This window comes from Benincasa hispida, chromosome 9, assembly GCF_009727055.1.
Source record: "Benincasa hispida cultivar B227 chromosome 9, ASM972705v1, whole genome shotgun sequence".
Taxonomy (NCBI): Eukaryota; Viridiplantae; Streptophyta; class Magnoliopsida; order Cucurbitales; family Cucurbitaceae; genus Benincasa; species Benincasa hispida.
In genome coordinates, this window is record NC_052357.1 from 11,613,277 (window position 1) to 11,625,971 (window position 12,695).

At 27.7% G+C, this 12,695-nt stretch overlaps 1 protein-coding gene across 1 annotated transcript; it reads right to left on the minus strand.

The window, feature by feature from the left end:
• Nucleotides 1-1,633: 1,633 nt before the first annotated feature.
• LOC120085376 (AP2-like ethylene-responsive transcription factor At1g16060) lies at nucleotides 1,634-8,919 on the minus strand. Its single transcript, XM_039041327.1, has 8 exons — nucleotides 8,632-8,919; nucleotides 8,445-8,527; nucleotides 8,293-8,301; nucleotides 8,105-8,193; nucleotides 7,905-7,978; nucleotides 7,767-7,817; nucleotides 4,672-4,748; nucleotides 1,634-2,442 (listed from the first exon to the last, which is right to left on the minus strand). Exons 1-8 carry the CDS (start codon nucleotides 8,796-8,798, stop codon nucleotides 1,904-1,906), a joined length of 1,089 nt encoding a protein of 362 aa, XP_038897255.1. The 5' UTR covers nucleotides 8,799-8,919; the 3' UTR covers nucleotides 1,634-1,903.
• Nucleotides 8,920-12,695: the final 3,776 nt, after the last annotated feature.

Genomic DNA, 12,695 nt, shown 5'->3' on the forward strand with positions numbered 1-12,695 from the left:
TTCTGGCTAGTCTTCTATATTAGATCGGGACCCTGTCTACCTTTAGTTTTGGTGTGTTTGTGTATAATCAACTTTCTTGGCATGTTGACTCCTTTGCTATGAAGCTTTCTATTTATTTATCGAGACTATTTTCTGGTATCTTGTTGTCTCAGTGCCCAGCTATTATTGGTTTGAATGATGCTCTTGGTCCTGATGCCAAGATTCTAAATTTGAGTTACAAGATTTTTCAGGGTTCTCATGTCCTTGATATTGTGCATAACATCCATTCTCCCAAGACTTCAGATATTCCTCTTCCTGAGTATATGCAGGTTTTTGGGACTCACATCTTTCACATTTATCTTATGAATCATGTACTATGAGTATCGTCATGATTTGACTGATCGTCGAGCTAAAATTGATGCTTTGGTTCATCTCTTAAGTTTGTCGCTTCCACTTTTTGTTGATGCTTCTACTTCTCAGCCTCCAGCATCTGCTTGATTTTCTCCTTGGCAGAAGGGGAAGATTGGTTGGGTTTGGACTGATGAATGTTTCAGTTTTTTGTTTGAGCTGATGAATGTTTTGGTATTTTTTGTGCTGATTTTATTTATTTTCAGGTTGATTTGTTGTTTTTCTCAAGTTGTACTGGTGGTTTATGTTTATTGTGAAATGTTGGTTTGCCAATAAAAGAAAATATTATGCCAAAGAGGGAGCTTGTTATGGTCTTGGTTGGCTGATAATATTTTCTTTTATTATGTTTAATGTTTTGTCTCTAACTTTATTGACAGATCTCGGGTATGGTTTTCTTTCCTTATTGGTAGTAGATTTGTTGAGGTGATATTTTCCTTCTTTGTGTTGTTGTCATTCGAGTAGCTTTCTTGCCTTTTGTATTTTTGTATTTAGTGTTGATCCGATAGTAGGCTTAAGGTGAAGCCGTCTTTTTGTTTTTGGGTTCTTTGGCTGTTTGGTTTTCATTTAGAACAAACAGCGTTTATAAGTATTATACCACGAAAAGAAAAGAAGGTGTCCTATTATTTTGAAGCTTGGTCTGTCTAAGCCATTCTATCGTCGAGCTTTGACAAAGTACTGATTGTTCGTGCTTTCAACTAGCAGGTGAAAAGGGGGTGAGATCGTTGCAGTAGCATCAAATTTAGGGGGAGCCTGAATTTGCAGACTCGTCTGAAGTAGTATCAGAGTTAGGGAGAACCTAACTCGCTCGCTAGTATTTAATCATGTGTAAACTGAGAATGTGTAATCTTAGTGAAGTGCATGTTATAAAATTGAATTACACTCTAGTGGATCTCTTTTCACCTAGGCACAAAACCTCCCAAAAATAGGTGTGACGCATCGAATTAAGTCAACAAGTTTCTGTGTCTTTTCTCTCTCCTTATTCTCTTTTACCTCTCATCTTTATTATTGTCGGTAACATTATTCCTAACAAGTACTCTACTTGTGTTTCATCTATTTTTCACTCTAATTTCAAGATAGTACAACAGTAGAATCGAGGAAATTGCTTGAATTCAATATTCAAATGTACAGTGACACTAACAAAGATGGTTTTTTATTTTTTTTTTTCCATTCCTTTTTTTTTTTGTTTTTTTATAATTAGGCATTTTATTCTTTTGAAAAAAAAAAATCACTACTGACATAAATGTTCTAGCTCTTTTTATTGTAATGTAAAAATGCACAATTTATTTCTACTAAAAATTCCAATACCAATTCTCAATGCAGGCAAGATTTCTACAGTTGCATGCAGATGAATTCTACGGGGGGGAAAAAATAAACGTATCCTTCTCTTGTTCTTGTGAATCAAAGAAGAAGGCTTTACAAAAATGAAAAACTAATTTCTCTATAATTTTTAATTAAGTTATTTCCTCAAACTGATCTCGTCGGACGTTGAATTCCTCCTCTTTTTTACCGTGCCTAATTAAGCATCGAGTTCGCACTGAAAAACTGATGAAGGTAAAAACGAATTTAGGTACCCAAAAATGCCGTCGTCGCCTTCGGCAATGTCGCCGGAATCTTGAGTACAATCGAAGTAAGTTTGAATGTCGTCGGGAATACAGCGGCGTGGTCGGTCAGATTCCGGCGGCGTCTGTGGAGCCTCGGCGACGGTTGTTCTTTCTATTATATCTTTGAATTTTGAGGAATGGAGTAGGAGCTCCAGCGCCGCGGACGAGGAGGAGGAGTCACCGTCGACAGGTCCCGGAAAAGGCGCAGTGGCGGTTTGGCCGGAGCTGGAACATTGGGACGGAAAGGTGATTCCGATGAGGGGATTGGGGTCAAATTCTGATGTAGTTTCGCCGGCGTTAGGGTTTGATGGACAGTTATTATTGTTTGGGATATCCGGTTCCCCAGGACGGAGGCATTTGATGTAACGGCTGAGATCGAAATTTGTAATGGCGTTAAGGCCACGGTACTCTATGGCCGCTTTGTCGTAAGCTGTGGCAGCTTCTTCTTGGGTAGCTGTAAAAGTAAATGTGAAAATAGCCATAAGGGCTTGTCTGGCGGGACAACATTTGAGAGAGCTTAAATTATAATTTTGGCTCTATTATACTTTCAAATAGAATTGTACTTTCAAATATTCAATTCTAGTTGGAAAATTATTTTAAATATTAAAACTACTGAAAATATTTATAAATAATAATAAAATATCAGTCTCGAGAGTTCATGATGGACCGCAATAGATTACTATTATATTTATCATATCACAGATAATAGTCTATTGCAGTCTATCGTAAATAGACAGTAAAATTTTGATATATTTGTAAATATTTTGGTTCATTTTTTGTATTTTAAAACAACTCATTTTAGTTTTTACTTTCTATATTTTCAATGAATCTTAAATTTAGGATGTGTTTTGGAATACATTTTCAAGTGTTTAATTAAAAAATAAGTCATTTTGGAAGGAATTGAAGCGTTTCATAACCACTCAGAATAGCTTTTCAACTGTATTTTAATAATTTTTTTTATCAAAAGTATTTAAATAAAAATGAGTTTTATGAATTTTTTTTTCTCCAAGTCAATCCAAACAAGCTTTTAGTCTTTTTAAATTAATCTTTATTAAAATTATTTAAGTAATAACAATAGTTTTTAGGCAAAGAACACACTATATGAATATGTTTTTAAAATTTATTATAAAAGATTAATAAATTAATAAACATATTTTTTTAAAATTAAAATAAAATAAAAATAATGACTAGATTTAAAATTTATTAAAAATAAAAGAATTAAAATTAGATATTTGAGAATACAGGCACTAAAATTAAATAAGTCTCAATTAAAATAGCATTTTAACCTTTAGAATAATACTAGTAATAAATTGAAGTTCTTAATTTGTATGGAAAATTTGGTGGGAAGACATTGAAAATTTATGAAATCATGTGTCAAAATGAATAATCTTAAATGGCGCTTGCCATGCTGCAGTTGAGGTTTGGTGGTCTACATGCCAACCACTAGAATTAGTTGCATAAATGTTTTAAATATTTTAGTTTATTTTAGAAGAAAAGATTCTTAATTTTGTTATTCAAAGAAAAATATGGATGATTTGAGGCTATTTGTCTTTAAAAATTAAATTTTCTTACAGAGAAAATTTAATCTACTTTGCAAGAACATTGCACTATAAGACAATTTGACCGCATCGTTTTTAAATTAAGCTTAGGAGGTACTTAAATTAACTTTGAAAAAAAAAAAAAGATAAAATTTCAAAAGCTACTACCTCCTTTGATTGATATATATATATATATATATATTTATTTATTTATTGAAGATACCTCCATTGATATTGATTTCTTATGATTTTCACATTTTAAAGAATGAATCAAATTTTAAATCTTTTTTTTTTTTAAAAAAAAAAACCATAATTTTCTCGAATTTCGAAAATATTTACAAAGTAGATAAAAAAAATTATTTTAACTGTAGAAATAATATTTATGAGTAAAATTAAACTCTTATTAAATAGACTACATTTTACCGTTTCAAAGTTTAGATAAGATTTTAGGTAGGATAAAAGAGCATGATTTTTAAAAACAAAAACTAAAGATGAATAAAATGAAAAATACAAAGAAAGAAAAGAAAGTAGCTTTCCAAAGTAGAACCACTTTATTTTATTAATTTGACATTAAACAATCTAATAAGTTTTTTATAATTTTTTTTAAGTACAAGTTTTTTTTTCCTTTTATAATTAATATCATGGGTTTTCATAACATTCTTGAAAATATATATTAAAAAAGGCATGTGATAATATAAATTAATGTTTGGGCAAAAAAGATAAGATGACCTATGAAACTATACACATGAGAAAGACTATTCATATCATGCTAAGTATTAAAGAGTATGATATGTGAACTAAAAAAGAAGGTGTGATATGTGATAGCAACTCTAGAGTAATATTATAAAGGGAGGCTTTTGGCTATGTCAATGAGAAACTACATTATATAATTTAGAGAAATAACGATTTTTTCTTCTCACAATTCTTTCCTCTTTTGTTTAATTAAAAATTTAAAGTATACTTTAGTCTATTATCTTTAAATGATATATTTTTTATTGTATCCATGAATTTCGAATCATATATTTAAAATCTATCACTAATTTTGTTATCAAAATGCTAATACGACATGTTGGTCAAAATCTATTTAGTGATATAAACAATTAATAATTTACTGTTAAATTTGAGCAGTATAAAGAGATAACTACCATATGTTCCAAGGTAAAGGTATTTATTGCCAAAGACTCTGCCGATTCGAGCTTCCCATCTTCCATTATGATGGTGCCTGCAGCAATGCAATCATATTACAGGAAACCAAACTCCCTTTCAATTTCAAAGTAATAATAAATATTAAAAAAATGAAAAAAAATGCGTCACATCATTAAAACTCAAAAGAGCGTGGTGGTTTTTGTTTTCACATGCAGACAACTTTACACGTCAAGATTGTCTTCCATCTTCAAGTCATAAAATATGGTTTATTTATTCAAGTTTCTTCCCATTTAATTAAAACTACATTTCTACCGGGTGTTTAATATTTTAAAATTTTATACAGAAATAATATGATCATTAATTATTCCTCATAATATACCTTTCAAGAATTCAATTATGGAAAATAATTATGATGAGAATTAAGATGAACCTTGTAAGCCTTGACTATCAAAGGGTTAGAAAGTTTTAAGCTTTTTTCGTTGACGATTTTGTTTTTTGTTTTTTATTTTTAAAAAGAAGTATTTTTTCTTTAATTTTCTTACCATGATTTGCATTTTTCTCAAGTACAAAAATTAAACTTTTAGTCAAAATCTAAAAGCAAAAATAATTTTTTAAAAACTATTTTTTTAATTATCAAATTTTGGCTTAATCTTTTAAAACATGAATAAAAAGTAGATAAAATAACAATAGAGGATAAAAAGAGTATTTATATACTTAATTTTCAAAAATAAAAAATGAAAGGATTATAAAAATGAATTTTAATTATAATCTTTTATCTTTCAAGAATTGAAACCTTTAACTTTTAGATCAAAATACATTAAATTGATAACATATAGGTTTTTTAAAAGAGAAAAAGAGAGAGAGAGAGATCAACATATAGTTCTTTTCCCTTCTTTGGTTAGTGGTTGAAGGATGATATCATTAATTGTCTCTACTGTAAGCGGAAAGAGATATTTCCCAAATTGATATCATAAAGAAAATAGAAAATGGCAACGAAGAAAGTTAACTAAGAAAGTTCCACACGCAACACGTAATATTTTTCACATATTTGTGTAGGAAGGTAGTAGAGACTTAGAGATAGACACCTACGGAGTGTTTGACTTGGGAGAAGAAGCCGAATTCACATTTGATGCATAAAATTACGGAAAAATTACTTCTCCGTCCTAAAGTTTTGGGCGTAATTTCTATATTTGTCCATTAAATTTCAAATTATTATATATATATTTTTTTGTTTTATTGGTATAGAAATTTCAAAAATCACCGACATGAGCGTAGCTCAATTGGTATAGTATTTGTACTATCGATCTCCAGGTTAAATATTTGATTTCCTCACTCCACACTTCAATTACAAGATTTTTTTTTTAAAAAAAAAAGAAAAAAAAAAGAAAAAAAGAAATTTCAAAAATTAATTTTAATAGTGATAAAAATAAAAAAACCTTATTAATTATAATTATTTTAAATTAATTAATAGACATTAATACTACAAACGAACCATGAGTATTTAATGAAGAATCATGATTAAAATTTTATATCTTAAAGTTTAGAGACTAAATTGAAATAAAATTTAAATCTCAAAGGTAAAATTATATTATTTTAAAATCTAACGACTAACTTGAAATTAAAATGAAAACTTAAAAGGACTAAAAATACGGTATTTTAAAATATTAAATATTAAATAGAAACTATACTGAGCAGAAAGTCTTTTCCAATTATTTATAGAAGCTTCAAATTTTACTAATTTCGTGGATTTACACATATGCTTAAGTCACGCATACCTTTGTATCATGAACCTATCTATTAACCAATTGGAAGTTTCAAATTTTCAAGTTTTTATAACTAATACATTTTTTTTTATCAATCCGAATAAAACCAAGTAAATATAGGTATAACAAATTGTCAAATTGTAGGAAAAAAAATGTACATGTATACGTATACATGCATAAAATGATTTACACAAAACAAAATTAGTTAAATTACAAGTTTAATCTTCTTTTTTTTTTTTTTTTTTCTTTTTTCTCGTATATTTATTTTTTTAAATTTAAAAAGTGTAATAAATTCTTAAAATTTTAATTTTTCTATTCTAACACCTATTCAATGTTGTTTAAAATTTTTAACCATGTATTGAACACAAAATCGAAGGTTTAGAATTTCAAAAAGTTCAAGACTACATTTTTAATGTTTAAGGGATGTTCAAATAAATCTTCTCAAATTAAAAAAAATGTTTAAATAACTATTAGGCACTTTTAAAAATTTAGGAACCAATTTAACATAAACAATTTTTAAAATGTTAATATATATTTGACGTCAAATTTTAAGGTCCTGTTTGGTAATCATTTGATTTTTTACTTTTGTTTTTAAAAATAAAACTTATTTCATCCACATTTCTTATAATGATTTTCATCTTTATTAAGTACAATTGTTGAATTATTAACCAAATTATAAAAACAAAAACTTTTTTGAAAGCTACTTTTTTTTTTAGTTCTAAAAAATTGGTTTGATTTTTTTAAATCATTGGTAAAAAGTATATAATAAAAAAAGAATTTTAAATGTGAAAATAGTGTTTATAGACTTAATTTTAAAAAACAAAAACAAAAAACAAAATAGTTATCAAAGATATTTGTTTCCACATGCAAAAGAGAAGCTCCATTTTTTCTTTTTTTTTTTTTTTTTTTTTTTGGAAATATGGAGCAAAATTATTTGGCAGAATCCACTTATTGTTTTTTGAAATAAAACCAAATAAACAGATTTTTAAAAAATAATATTATATACATTTCAATATGTAACTACTTTTATGCATTTACTTTAATTACCCATAAAATTAAAAAAATATATTTTAAATGATAAAAAGATTAATAATATTTATAAATATAGGAAAATATCACCGTCTATTAGAAATAGACGGCGATAGACTATTATTTTTGTATATATGACACAAACAGTAAAATTTTGCAATATCATATAAATATTTTAGTTCATATTATTATATTTGAAAATTGTACTAGTTTGAAATTATTTTAAAAATGAAATAAGAAGAATTTAAAGCCTGGAAGAATAATGTTCTTAATAAGGCAAGTTGTGTTGGAGGCTATGGTACCTTGCTACACCTCTGTACTTTGAAACCCCACGAGAAAAGCCGCTACTCTTCCTGTGGATTGAACTCATAAAATTGGATACAGAATCAATTTTAGAGTTCAAATTTCAAATAATATTTCTAGAAATGAATGGTTATTACCTTCTCAAATATCCAATATACTCTTCTCTTGATTGTCCTTCCATTTCTTTAAGCTCGTCTTGGTACGTTAATAGCTTCCAACGATTAAAAAAAAATCAGAAGAATTGAACACATGATCTTCAACCAATTTCTTAATTTCCATATAGCCAATAGAAAATCAAGTGAATGCAAAACAAACAATCGATCAATTGGAAAGTTACTGGATAGTTAAGAACAGTTTCAGTTCCCCAGTACTTGAGCGCTGCAAGGTCGTAAGCATGAGCGGCTGCTTCTTCATCATCATACGCTCCTGTAGATCAGAGGAAAACAATAGAAGTACACATACTCAACACCGATCACTCTATTTTCGATATTAAATCGCAAATTCAAGTTCCAGTAGCAGAAATACCTAAATACACTGCGCGTTTCGGTTTCAGATTCCATCAATAAACCACCGCAACAGCAAAACAGAGGCAGATCAAAGAACAGTAAAATCAGGATCGGCACCAAACATTGCAGATTCATCAAAGAGAAAAAAAGAAAAACAGATCATTACAGAACCTTGTCGTCCTTTCTTACTCTGTCCTTCATTCCAGCAATTCTTATCCCACAAATGCGCCTCATACCGTCCAGTCCATCTATGCCTAAAGTAACAAAATCGATTCAAGAAACAAGAAAGGAAAAAAAAAAAAAAAAACAAATGAATCGATTCAATAGGACGTTTCAAACCAAATCGGTAATGACTAACCTAGTGACTCCGCGGTATACAGAGCTACGCTGAGCGGGAGCATCACGAGGAGCGGACTTACGCGTGCGCTTCAGTACCTTCCTCTGGCTGTGATGGATTGAAGAAGAGTGAGGATCAGTAGTGGTGGAAATGGAATTGTTGTGCGAAGGATTTGAGATCTTCGCCATTAAAACGAGCAGAGAAGGAAAAGGGAAGTACGTGAAGAAGAGGCAGAAGGAGAGAGAAGAAAGGACTGAGTCATCCAATGGAAAAGGGGAATTTTAAAGGGAAGGGGAAAAGAAAGAGTAAGAAAATATATAGGGAAACAGATGGAAGGTATTTGGTTGTTTGGTATTGGTAAATTGAAAGAGCCAGCAGAAGAGGAAATCGGTTTTTATTTTGCGCTTTCATTTTCTTTTTCTCTTACCTATATTTTTCACACTCTCACTCCCATTTTTCTTGTTTCTTTTTTTTCTCCCAAATGATAAAATTAAATATAACTATGTGGTAGAATTAATATGGTTAAAACATTATTTTAAACTTTCAAATATCTAAATTTAATTAATAAATTTTAAAATTTGTATATGTGATTAGCTTATTGTTGATTTTTAAAAATATCACTATTAGCATTCTTTCGGTTAAATTTAGAAACAATCCTTAAGTTTCAATTTGATTCCAAATCCTTAAGTTTCAATTTGATAACCATTTCTTTTTTCGTTTTTAATTTTTGAAAACTAAGTTGATTTCTTAAATTTTTTTACCAATGATTTACATCTTTCTTAAGTATATATAAGAGTTGAATTCTTCGTTAAATTCCAAAAACACACAAACAAATTTTTCAGTATTATTTTTTTTTTTGCTTTCAAATTTTTAAAAAAATTTTAAGTACGAGAATTGAATTCTTAACCAAATTCTAAAAAAAAAAAAAAAAAAACCTAATTTTTAAGAATCAATATTATTAGTTTTTAAAATTTGCTTAGTTTTTGAAAATATTGGTAAAATTAGATAATAAAGCAAGGAATTTTGAGGTGGAATGGTTGTTTATAAGCTTGATTTTAAAAAATGAAAACTTAAAAACCAAACGGTTACCAAATGAGGTCTAACTTATTTGGTTTGTAATGATTTTTTTAGTTGATCAAATAAAGGAGTAAAGTCAATTTAAGACATTTGTCCTCACTCCTCAAACCTAAGCTTCGATTCCCTCACTCTATTTAGTATTGAACTAAATAATAATAATAATATTTTGACTAGTTGAGTTATATTCACATCGATACTAATTTAATATTTTTATTAAAGTAATATTCAATTAAATCTAATTTTCGCCTTTGGGTTTTCTTAAACTCTATTTTAGTTCCTTAATCGTCAAATGTTCTATTTTAATAGTGAAAAAAATAATAATTTTAGTCGCTAATGTTCCATTATCTTTTGCGAAAAATGAGCCCCTATGTACCACATGCAGCTTTAAATACATGAGTTTATGATAAAATTTATGAAAATTTAATGATAATGACTAATATGGGTTTCAGATAAAGTTTATGTATTAAAACAGTCTAGAATATAATGTTTTAAAAGAAGTGGTTAGATGCCCTATACACCTTATATATTCATATTCAAACTTAAATTTTAGTTGAAATTTTTGGTTGAAACTTAGAGAAATATAATAGATCTAAAATTAGGCACTTGATTATTCAAATTGATTTAATGTTAATATAAATATAAGTATATAAATTACATTTAAAAAAGAGGGATGGACACTTAGCTTCAAATATTATGAAATTAATGCATGCATAAATTACAGTAAATCTCCATGAGAGATGGTACTACTATGATATTAGCAAACTAGGGCAATATTAAATCTCCATGAGAGAGATTATTCAAATTGATTTAATGAGAGAGGGTATACTATGATATTAACAAACCAGGCATTAGCATAGGCTTCATTTATAAATTTATATATTCTCCCTAAATCCTTCTTCATTTCCTTTCAAAATTATAATAAAAACACCTTTTTTTTTGTTTTTTTCTCTATGATCATATTCTCATAATGCAATGCATAACTATATAGAATGTCAACTTATTCCTATATTTATGTATTAGTAATTTTCTTGATAAAAAAAAATTAGTTTTAGTACCGCAACTTTCTTTTCATATTTAAAAAATCCAATTTAGACATAACTGTCGATTGGGTAAAACATATATACCTTCAACTAAAATGTTAGAGATTATTTGAGTCTTCATCTTTAAATGTTGTTAAACTAAAAAAATAATCATATTAAAAATAGAAAATTTTTCATTTTTATCCCTAAAGTTTGGTTTTGATCCGACCTCTAACTTTTCAAATTTGACATTTTAACCCTAATGTTTGGGATAATTTGGTTTTTTGTTCTTACAATGAACACTTTTGGTTCTTCAATTAACTTTAGGTTATATAGAGTTCACTAAACAATTTTTTTAGTACAACTAAGGATAGGGAGATTTGAACCACAGAACTCGTGTTATCAATATACTTATATGTCAATTGAGTTATGCACACTTTGGCAAATAATAGTAATAATTACTATTATTTTTAGTTGGCGTGTATAATACATATACATATATATTTGTTTAATTAAAACATATATATATATATATTCTTTTTCACGTCTCTTCCTAATTATCACTCTTTCACCTTCTTCTTCATTCACTATCATGAATGGAAGGAGGAAGAGGATGAAGGTGGAGGAAGAAGGAAGAAAGAAAATTTTATTTCTGATAAAACAATAAGAGAGATTTTCAAAAATAGAAAAATAAGAAAAATTATTTACATAAAATAGTAAAATTTTAATCTTATTTGATATAGGTCGATAGAAGTTCATCAGTGTCAATCGATGATAGAAACTGTATAAGTCTAGGATTGATCGACATTGATAAAAGTTTATCAATATTTTTTTTTACTATTTTTTAAATAGTTTGAAATTTTTATTATCCGTGAAAATTTCTCAAATAATAATTTTTTTTGCCACAAATCTTTAAAATATGTAGCATAAAGTTAAAAGATATATTTATAACTAACAAAATTACTTTTGAATCGGCACAGCCAAATAAATTTGTTACCTAAACTTCATTTTTCTGAGAGTAAGAAATAAGAACATTTTGATTGAAAATATTGTTTTTTTTCTTAAAACGTCCCTAAACTAAAAGTATTTGAAAGCACACCCTCAATACCATTAGCTAACAAACATAGGCTCAAGGCCATCTTTACCACTCTTAACGAAATTAAAAAAGTGATCTCATTTGATTACTTTTGTAGTTGTTTATAAATATTTTATAATCGTGTTGAGAGGTAGGTCATACCATGAAATTCGTAATAGATTAACATAATTTGATTGAAGATTTAATAGTGTTCAATCGAATTACAACTATAATTAGGTGGAACCCACTATATTTTCAAAATATTTTTGAATTATTTTTGAGATTTGACATCAAATATAGTTGGAATCGTTTTGGATTATAGCTATGGAAACTTCCATTAAAGCCATTTTATCAGTATGACGGTACCATTTTTATTGATGTACTGGTTCGATACGGTACCAATAAAAAAATCTAAAAAAATATGGTTATCAATGTATTGTTATAGATATTATTTGGCCTATAACCACATCGATAAAAAATTTATAAAAAAAATCCAAAATTTTGAGATGTTATTTGCTCAGCCCAAAAGAATTCAAAATTTTGGGATGACATTTCTTTGATAATGGTATCGATAAAAAAATTCAAAAAAATTAAAATTTTGCAATGTTATTTGTTTGATGAAAGTATCAATAAAAAAAATCCAAAATTCAAAATTTTAGGATGTTATTTGTTAATAATATATCGATAAAAAAATTTTAAAAAATCCAAAATTTTGATATGTTATTTGTTGATTAAAAAAATCTGGGATTTTATTTGTTAAGTTAAAAAATCCCAAATTTTGGGATTAATATTTGTTATCGATAAAAAATTCAAAAAATATAAATCTTAAAGTTTGGATTGTTATTTGCTCAGTAAAGCCATTGATAAAAGGAAAATCTAAAACATTCAAAATTTTAGGATGTAGTTTGTTATCA

Coding starts and splice junctions, on each gene's coding strand:
- LOC120085376 (XM_039041327.1), bottom strand. CDS start 8,798: ATGGCGAAGATCTCAAATCCTTCGCACAACAATTCCATTTCCACCACT. Junction 7,818..7,904: donor TATATTGGATATTTGAGAAG/GTAATAACCATT, acceptor TTCAATCCACAG/GAAGAGTAGCGGCTTTTCTC. Junction 2,443..4,671: donor CCTTTACCTTGGAACATATG/GTAGTTATCTCT, acceptor TTACTTTTACAG/CTACCCAAGAAGAAGCTGCC.